General features: G+C 44.5%; 2 protein-coding genes across 2 annotated transcripts; one reads left to right on the top strand and one right to left on the bottom strand.

Moving 5' to 3' along the window:
- Positions 1-2,714: 2,714 nt before the first annotated feature.
- On the top strand, positions 2,715-3,824 carry PHALS_09085 (proteasome family protein; the record flags this gene model as incomplete). The annotated part of the gene is made up of 1 exon (XM_024724521.1): positions 2,715-3,824. One exon carries the CDS (start codon positions 2,715-2,717, stop codon positions 3,822-3,824), a length of 1,110 nt encoding a protein of 369 aa, XP_024575389.1.
- A 395-nt stretch (positions 3,825-4,219) lies between these two features.
- PHALS_09084 (gpi transamidase subunit pig-u family protein) lies at positions 4,220-5,790 on the bottom strand (the record flags this gene model as incomplete). The annotated part of the gene is made up of 5 exons (XM_024724520.1): positions 4,220-4,464; positions 4,523-4,647; positions 4,718-4,878; positions 4,949-5,163; positions 5,235-5,790. The coding sequence occupies 5 exons, from the start codon at positions 5,788-5,790 to the stop codon at positions 4,220-4,222; spliced, it is 1,302 nt and encodes a 433-aa protein (XP_024575388.1).
- Between the last annotated feature and the right edge of the window lie 4,548 nt (positions 5,791-10,338).

Below are 10,338 nucleotides of genomic sequence, written 5' to 3'. Positions count from 1 at the left end.
GATTAATGAGTTATTACGAGCAGCGCACGGGTCAGACTCAACAAATGCTGCCTTTCTAAAAGCTGAATCGTGAGAGCTCAAATGCCGTTTTATCGAGACACGCGATTGCACGATTGCACCGCTTTGCGCTATCTCAAGATTTGCTGTGTTACATTACCGACCCACACGACACTCAGCGTGTAGTGATGTCTGATGCTGGGGACATCATGTACCGAATTTTGTATAAGACACGTGGTAAGGTACCACGTCGGAAGAGAACGGCATATTGCTCGCTTAGCACGTACTGATGTCTTAACATGTATAAGTGGGCAGTCACATATGCGTTCGTGTGATCAATTTTTAACGGTCTAAAAAATCACTGCATGCGATGGCACCTATGGCATGTCTGTAAGAGTACTGGTAGGTCAAAAGTATAGTCTGAATTTTGAGTGCTTCAAAAAACGCGTCCAACAATACCGGCATCGTGGTCTTTGTGGACCGCCTGAGCCAGATGACTTTTCACCCACTCAGTGACATCGTAACTGGTGCAGATCTAGACAATCTGACCCCCAACAAAATTTTTCGTCAGCATAATTTTTTATTGGCCATTGTGTCGGATAGATCCCCCACGCTTTAAATTTGGTTAGCTTTGTTCAAGGTGCTTGGCACCAAATTAGACATGTCAGCCGCTGACCATCTATTAACGATAATTCAGACGGAATGCGTTGATCGCGTGGCGGAGATATCATCCAAAGTGCTGGCGCAGAATGACTGGTGTGTTGGAGCGAGTTGCATCCACTCGTCGAGGTTGTAGTAAATAACCGAGTACATGACGCTACAGGTTGACCGCCATTATGCACGAATGGTTTGGTAAATTAGAGATATGATGGGAATGTGGCTGTCAATCAGATTTTACTTGCTGCCAAGAGCCTGGATACAATTCTTAGCGAAAGCTGTGATTTTATCTTAGTGAGATTGAGTGTCATGCGGACGGTGCGCGACGCTATGGCTGAGAGTAAGATGTACAAAAGCAATACGCCAACGCCAGAAGCCGGTAAAATACACACAAATATGGTGTGGGGCAAAACGTTTTTATTATATGCAAACTATCTACCCTCACGAGCATTACCTGTAGTTGATCTATAAGACCAAGACGATACATCGGACCGTACCAAAAATGGATTGCCGTAGCAAAAGTGGATCAGAGTATACTTTTAAATCTCTAAAGAGAATGCGAATACCTCATGTACTTTATGTGGACTGCTGAAGCACTGTAATTGCGATCCAATCGAATGTGATGAGCTCTGTTGCAGACGGATCAGCGTCTCAAACATTCTTTGTAGCCAAGCTTCATTATTCTTTGACGTAGAGGCGCGGTCTTGAGCCCACGGGACACGACAAAGCTCAAGGAGAAAATTTGAGACCCGACGCGTCTTACTTTCGGACTAACATCGATCTCAAGAAAAAGTTGGCGTGCCGCCATAATCCTAATAGCTAACGAGAGCCAAATGGTAGAGAATTGACTTCTACCTCACTGCTCCACGAGAGAATGGTAGCCCCACTTCAAATGGAACGTTTGATGAGCCTGCGGGTACAACAAGGTTGTTACCTGTATTTGGTGAAGTGGATGGGTATCCTCAGCGGGAATTTATGTAAATTTGACGTCCCACTTCGACAAGATACCCCTAGTATCGTGACCACCTACCACCTAGCGCAGCTTCGGCCTTTATCTCTTTAGGAGAAAGCTATGACATGACTCAGGCTAGAGAGAGATGATGAAGACTGCATATCCCAAATCATTTTATTAAAAGCTTTATGTCAATATGATTCCATATTTGCCCATGCGAAAAATGCTTATGTTTTACCGTGGTATTAAATGACGGAGGAGAGAGATCTCATCTCAAATAGATCTAATGTCTGCATTTTGTCGACATGCAAGATTGCGATAATATGTAATTCAACATTGGTGTCAAGGAGCTAACCTCCCCCTTTTCAGTCCATCTCTAACGAACATCACATTACAACTGTGTGTTGCATATGTTAGTGCGAACAGCATAGCGTCAGCGGATTGCTGTTTCGATAGAATTTACGGATCACAACCGTTAAAAACGATGATTTTGTGTTGTTTAACTCAACTCACGATGGATTGTGCGGTCCCGGTAAATATGAGTGAGTTTCGTTGGGCTCTAAATAGGCGGTCTGTTTAGACTACATCTTATCTCATTGATATATAGCTGTTGAACTTTTGTCGAGCCCGCCAAAAGCTGGGAACATAGAACTACATGGCTCGCGAAAGTACATTGAAAACCAATAGTCATAACAGCTGGAGACACTCTTAATTATTTTTTTGATGATGTCATGGGTCCAACCACGACACTGTGTTGTGTGGTAGTTCAGCAATACTGTCTCAAACCATTTCAATAATTTTCTCTCACTTTAGGTTCGAGGTGCCAATATTAATTTTGTCAATTGTATTAAAAATTAAACTTGTATGCTACAAATTAAAAGATTGTAAATTTCTCGCGAAGTTTGAGCTATACTTTAAAAGTTTTACTTCATCCTAATATTTGATTAAATGCATGAATACTAGCGCAAAATTGGTTGATTGGTTTTAGTAGTATATCAGTTCACGAGAGTTCATTAACAACAAAATGCACTTATGTACTGCTGCCACTAAACTCGAACCGTTGGCTCTCGGTAAAATTTCCTCTTACTTGTCCTAAGTTTCTCCCACCATGGCTTCGAATCTCGTTGCGTATGTTTCCAAACTACTGCCGAGCACAGCGCTGCCAGACTTCTCCGTGGAAATAAAAAAGAAGCAGTTGACTCCTGTCATAGAAGCTGTAAAATCAAAGCTGCCGCAGTTGCTGGCTTTGGAAACCGAGGCAGAAGTTGAGGGCGTCTTTGCGCTGCTTTTCGATGTGGTCTTACAAACCCCCCAAGCGCAAGAGGAGGCGCTAAAAATCTTACAAATTATTAACGAGGATGTCAAGTCCAGCGCTATTCTTCGTCTACGCCTAGCTGCTTCCTTATTCAATAAAGCCAAGATGTTGCCCAAGTTGCAATTGCAAGCGCTTATGGATGTCCTAACACTCGCTCGGAGCTCGAACAACATTGAACTGGTTGCTCCTTACTTAACGCAATTTGAAACATTACTGGACATGCAAAAACTTTGCGTCGAGGACCGCCGTATGCTTTTGTTGGTGGTAGCTGATGTGCTAGAACAGGCCGGAGATGAGCTCAAGGTGCTGGCCATATTAGAAAAGTATCTGGCCACATATGATCAAGGAAAGGAAGTCAAGCATCAAGTCTTGCGTGCCGTCAAGATTGTGTTGCAGAATCCTGTGGCCAGCTTCCTATCGCGTGTTGACCTGGCAGCCAGTTCAGTGGTACAAGACGCACTTCAGGGTAGTAAGATCTGGGACTTGCTGGACATTATATCCACCAAGACGCTTAAAGAATTTGTAGCTTTCCAAAAAACTTCTGGAGCAGTTTTCTCTGAAATTGGCGCGGTAGAAACCGAGCTGGCTGACACCATGCGATTGTTTACGCTGTGCACGTTGCCCACGGGATTCAAAGAGATCCCGTACGCTGAAATAGCTGTTGCCCTGGATGTAAATGAACAAGACGTCGAGCAGTGGGTCGTCCGCGCAATTACAGCTGGTGTCGTGAATGCGAAAATCGACCAACTTGCCCGTACAGTGATGATCTCGCGGTCGCTACAGCGTCGCTTCGGCGTCGAGCAATGGAAGGAAATTGACGCTAAATTGCAGCTGTACAAGAAGAACGTTGGTGGATTGTTGCATATTATTAGAAATGCGCAGCGTGCTCAAGAAAAGCACTGAGCGCACTACACGCAGCAGAGGAGAGTCGGGCATGTCGTGAACTTTATGCGCCATTGACTGATAAATTGGCGTACGTAGAAGCGCACCCGATATGGCGCTCTAGGTCTAAAAAACCGATTGGTCAGTGAGTGCGGACAAAGCGAAAGAATGTACTTCGAAAAATGATGGCGGCAGGATTGTTAGCTAGATTGAGCGCGTGAGTGAAGGTCATACCCTCTTAGGTAGCATGTAATCTCCATTTTTTTAAATTTGCTGCTTAAGTCGATTGATTATATTGCTCCCGTTGTACGATATCATTTAATACATTAACAAAAACTCTAATTTGTGTAAATGTAGAAAATTCCACTTGCAAACTAATACTCCAGTATGTCCTTATCACATACTTTTTCCGCATCCTATCCTGCTTTTGTCTTTTCTTTCAAACATTTTGTTTTGTATATTTCTACAACCTTGTCACGCTTCATAGTCGCTCCTACGAACGCTGTGATCAGCTGGGAATTAAAAATTTGGTAAACCAACGTCTGATTGTAAAAGAAGTTCGCGTTTCCAGAAGCTGGAAATAGCCAAAGAAACCACATGACGGGTAACATACATGTTGCAACTCCCAAACCAAGTACGTAGAGAAACCGATTTTCGATCACTGAACAAGAAAATTACATTGGCCATATTTGAATAAGGATACGATTTGTTGTACGTACTCATGATTGATTTCGGGTGCAAAGCTAGCATTGTGAGAAAAAATCCAAAGTCACCAAAAGAAGGGTACGCTTGGAATAGAGAAAAGATGCCAATTAAAACACAAGCATAGGCTTGAGGTCGGTGTCTAAGCATATAATATTTGGCAGTTGCATTAGCGAGCATAGCAAATAAGGTCAGACATCTTATGAACGTACGCTAAGCGGAGATATATCGGGGCAACATAAATAAGTGGGTGCAGATGCAATACGAAGAGAAAATATGGGATAAACCGGTCGAAAACTTCCGTGAAGAAATACCAGAAAATGCCTATGTTTGGGGTCAAGTCTGAATACATTGCTACCCACACATATGTTTCCTAATTTCAAAGAGTAAATACGTCAAGATGGTAATGACAATAGTAGGTACCAAATCAAGACATGACGCACCTGAAAGAATTCCCAGCCGCCACTCAGATTCCACGATAAGTACAACAATATGCTCAACCAAAAACTAAACATCGCGAAACACTTAAGAATCAAAGGCATGACCGGTATCGGTTTCACTGTGCGCAGCATCAGCACGATGGGCACCATCAAGACGAATGGATACACTGACAGATACGTGCCTACTGCCACACACATCATGGATGCAGCTATGGCACCTGAGAATCGTACGCACGTATAGAAATCAGTTAGCATCGATGACTCCCCAATTGCTTCTTGCATCATTTACCTTCCGAGGCAAAAACCAAGCTGTAAAGCATCGCCATGTGTGTGAATACTGTTGAGGACATGGCAATAGTTGATGCCAGAGAATAAGGATTCATCAAAGCGATAAATGCCACTGTTGTAGGTAAATTGTCTGGTTTAAAAAGTGGCGAGACGGGCACGCGGGTAAGCCAGATCTCTTCCGTCCCGACATAGAAGCGACGTCCTTCCTCTAGCTTTAAATTTCTTTTGCAAAGGCGAGCGAAGCCCACGGCGAGCAGTATGTCAACAGCAATAAACACTGCACATAATACAGCATATTGAGCATACGCTGGAGGCACCTGAAGCAGTGGATACAGCAGTGCGAAGAGCAGCGCAGGCTGATGATAAACGTCTCCGGAGTAGGGTGATCCAGTAGTTTGGAAAAGGAATGCGCCTTCTCGAAAGCGGTAAAAAGAAGAGATCGGCGTAATAAGCTCAGGTCGGGACGAAAAGGTTGCGTGAAGACCTGGCAACGCATACAGGAAGCCGCGCACGCACGCACCCAACAGCAACGCTGCAGGGAGACGAAGACTCGACATAGAATTAATTGCTACATAAGGAACATTAATTTTTCGATTAACATGAGCGCTCAATACCTAAAAACTAGACTAATACTATTACTACTACAGCTATTAATAAAAGTAGTACAATTACAGCTCAAAAAACACTACTTGTATTTATTTTGATACTACTACCTTTACTATTGTAGCACTACCAAAAGATTTGTAATATGATCACTACTACGTGTACATTCATTAACGTTGGTCACACTATGACTTTTACTACTACTGCTACTATACCCACTACTACTGCACTATTAGTATTTTTCATTAGTGCTACTAATAACATCATACATGCTACGGGGTGACACGTACCCTGGTAACAGGGTGTGTGTAGCACGAGATGTGCATGGTGTGACTGCACCCAAGTAAGAATACGGTATGTGCATGTATTTAGATTTTACTATATCTACTTAGTATATTTAAGTAAATCTAAACATTTAAAATTAGGCGGCTTTGCCGCAGATAAAAATAATTAAAAATAAGTTTTGAACTTAAACCGAAGAGTTTATTAGCCTTGGTCGAGGTAGTAACTACTCTTGGAGTTAGCAGATTGCAATCCGCTACACTCGTATTGGCTCTTGTAAAGAACGATAGGTCGGTGACCAAAATTACGCTTCCTCGAGCGCTAAGCTACGGCAGCCCCGCTGCGATACAATAACTACTACTATCACTAACATTACTATAGTAGCTCAGAGATCTATAAATGCTAAATATAAGTCAGAACACTCAAAGTTGCGCTGAATGACGTGGAATTGGAATTATTTTGATGGGGGTGTTGTAGGTCTTTTGCTTAGAGAAAACTTGGTTAAGGTTGGTGGCCTTCGTTCTATACTTAGAACCATTACAAGTATAGCGGACCTACTTACTCCAATAGTAATTACAACCTTAACCAAAGGCTAATTAGCTCATCCGCTTAAAACGCAAACTGTATTTCTCGGGGAGGGGTTGCAGCGAAGCCGCCTGTATATAAATCTATATACTTTAGCTATGTATATAGTAAAACCTAATTATATCTATATAACTACTGGCTGCTCCAGTCACAAAAACTGACTTCTTGTTTAAGTATAGCTACACTATTATGCGGTCGCACCATCTTGTGTAAATCACACCATTGTTTTATCACACCGTCGTGTATGACCCACACCCTTCTACCAGAGCACGTGAAACACTGTAACACCCCCCCATCGAGATTGTGAGCACCCACAGTTCACATTCAACTGTCGCCTCGAACAAGGCTCGTGAGTCATAGGCACCACAACATCACCAGGACCTTTTTCACAAATTCTCTGTTCAAGGAGCCCTCTGCCGAAGATACGGAAGACACCCAGCCTCGCCGGTTCCGAGAGCGACCGCGGACAGAGCTCTTCTTCGTCGCCCTGCACGCAGTGCAACTTCGGATAGCACGTCCGCGGCTTCAAGGGAAGCAAATCTCAAGCTCTTGGTGACAGAGTACCGCGCAGCGAATTTTCAGCGATAGTTTCGCACATCCAAGAAAACAGACACGATTTCTACTTCCGACCACACACCTCGCCCGCTACGGGCGATGGATTACATCGTCGAGAATTCGAAGGAAGTCGACTACGAGTCGGCTACTCCTATCCTGATGTCGTGTTCGATTCCCACACTCTTGAATTCCGGAGGAAGTGACCTCGACAAGTCACAGAAGCAGCGGCTGGCTGCTGTCCACAGAGTGGCTCCCATGTGCGCGCATCCACGATCGGTTCTTGACCGTCCCGCGAAATACGGCTTCCGCTCGTCGGATCTCGCTGCAAAAGCAAAGGACGCGATCCGTCGATCGCTGGGCGTCTGCGTGTTTGGACCTCCAGCCACTACACAAGCTGGGCTTGACGAACGAAAGGCTCTCCGAGCTCGCTTCTTGGTTCCTCAAAAATCGTAATGAATACGTACCGCACTCGACTTTGTGCTCGAAGGGGGGGCGCTCCTGTAATCGCCCTTCGGACGATTCCTGTGGTGCTCGCCCCTGACGAAACCGCTATAGACGACGAAGAGCTCTTGAAGCGATGGGTGCAGTGACACCGGTATTTTTTTCCTCACTTTACAACTTACAGTTGAGCCACAACGAGGTGGACGCGCGCGTGGAACGCCATCCTCGGTTTGAGCTTGCCAAAAATCAATGCGCGTCGCAAACACCCTTCGGATTGTCGCCCTGCAACGTACGGTTGATCCATCACGCTCCCGCGAGCTCTGTGGTCTCTCATTCGGGTTAGTCTGCGACCGCAGCAGCTCAGGGCCAAATTTTGAGCTCAGTTCATGGTCCATCGGCTTTCTTGGCTATTGCCGACAAGCGCGGGGCGTACAACGGCGCGAAACGTCATGGTTCTTCTGATCATAAGCGACCACGACGCCTGGGCGGTCTTGCCGGGCTGGCACTTCAAACTCCCACGAGTATTTGAAGTCGGGGTATCCCCTCCATTTCATAAGATACTGGGTTTGCCCTGGTGACGACGTCGACCCATATCATTCAATTTTGAGAGCTTTCCTTTCATTCAGAGCTGTCGTCAGAAAGTTCATGGCTGTTGACCGATTCAGCTGCTCAAATCGGTAATGTTAAAGCGTTTAATCAAACTGTTGGGTTCATGACCTGAGAAATGGACTTGTAGAAGAGGATATATTAGCAGACGTTAAAGCATAAAGTGATCATATCTACTTGCAGGATATAGCACCTAGTATAACAAATTCAACGTCTCGCCGCTTGCAACCGGTATATCTCGTCTTTACTTCCGAATTCGGCTTCTTGGCCGTCACCCGTACATATCTTAACAAACTTTTAGTTGTTTAGATTGTGTTTCACCATATTAATTTACGGACAAAACAGACCCTTTCCTGCGTTATGTCTATATCAATACTGGTCCCACCTTGCACTGCCGAGGACATGTCACTCCATGATACGTATGTGCTGTAAGTATCAATAGGACTGTATAAAAATGTGGAACAACGGTGGCATCATTCAAGCGGTGCATCCGAAAGCTGAACCATCTCGGTATTGGACGCGCACCGAGACTCTCGGACAGAGTCAATGTGCAACCATGACGGAGCGACCTTATGATTGTTAGATATAGGAAGGCCGTCTTTTCGCCAAGTAAGGAGTGACCCAATTCCACCTGGTATGGTTTGTGGGTAGGCAGGCTCGCCAGAGCTAATACCAGTTTATCGTGATGTGGAGTTGATACTACACACAAAATCCTATGGGGGGTATGTGGTCCAACTTTAGAAATATTGCTCTGACGTCGGGAATAATTATGACCCGATATCTTAATCTTTCGAAGTGATAAGGCAGAATTGTCAAGCGCTGCGCGCTGATCACTAGCGAATAACGACTAATATTGATTCGAGCTTGATACTTGGCAGGTGTCTACATAGCTGCCGAATGAAATGAACCTGGACTGTAAGCACCAAAAACTCAAGTTGTTGATTTTTTACCTCGACATGCCGTTCGTACGTCGTACTTCGAAATGCCAAGTACCAGACCTTACTCTAGCTGGATGTCTACTACAGTGAATCTGACTTGTAAAGCTGTAGACAAATGAGACGACGTGTCGTTGTCATTTAATGCGAGGAATGAATGTGACATGCTTCGGTACTTACGCCAGCACTCAATGTCAAAATCACAGTCTTCATATGGGGTACATAATTAGCTGACCGCTGCATCTCGAAGCGCAGGCGATATTATATAAAAGTGACTTCCGGAGGGGTAAGGTTATAGAACAACTTCCAACACTCACGTTGTACTCTGATTGTGGAAAAAGTCCGCACACAGAGATATGATAGGTTTACGTTGCCGCGCGGCGGGCAACTTATAATACACAGATGCTATAATCACGAAACGATCAAGTCGGCGTAAGCCGCTGCAAATTTTGCTCTAGTAGACAGGAAAGCTAAACCATTGAGCCAGGGGTCTATCACTTACTGATGGCAGGTGGAAGTCGTCGTGAGTTCTACGGCTGGTATTTTACTTAAAGAACTAGGCGGTGTGCGTTATGCATGCAGAAGAAAGGTAATGCGTATAGGAACCTCTTTTTTGGTGATCGCCTCTGCTGAAAGTCTTTCGGCGAGGGTGACAATCCTGGGTCAGCACTCGGAAAGTCACTTTGTCCATTTCAGCCAGAGAATACCTCGGCCTCCTCACTGAGAATGTCCTCAAGATCGTCGGTTGCAAGAACCTGTCTATTAGAGGCTCGTTGAGGCATATGAGGGTACGTAAGGGTGTAAATTCTGTGCGCGAGTATGCTCGCAGTACATAGGGGAAATTCGAAGCACAGTGGGGTTTGTCACGCGCTTACTCATGCACAATGCCTTTAAATGACAATGACAAGACTAGTGTGGATCCTAGTGTAAAACAATGATTAGTGTACACTTGCACTGTTGTAAAATGTGCTTTATTAGTAATACCAAGATTCTGGTACTTACCATGCAATCAGTACCTATGGTTATATCATCAAACATAGTGGAACATACATGTTTAATACTAGAGAGAAAAAAATTGCCCTAACTTTTGCCATATAT

This window comes from Plasmopara halstedii, assembly GCF_900000015.1.
Source record: "Plasmopara halstedii genome assembly, contig: Scaffold_350, whole genome shotgun sequence".
NCBI classification, from domain to species: Eukaryota; Oomycota; class Peronosporomycetes; order Peronosporales; family Peronosporaceae; genus Plasmopara; species Plasmopara halstedii.
Note: the sequence above shows the minus strand (reverse complement) of the source record. Positions and strands in the feature narration are given on the sequence as shown.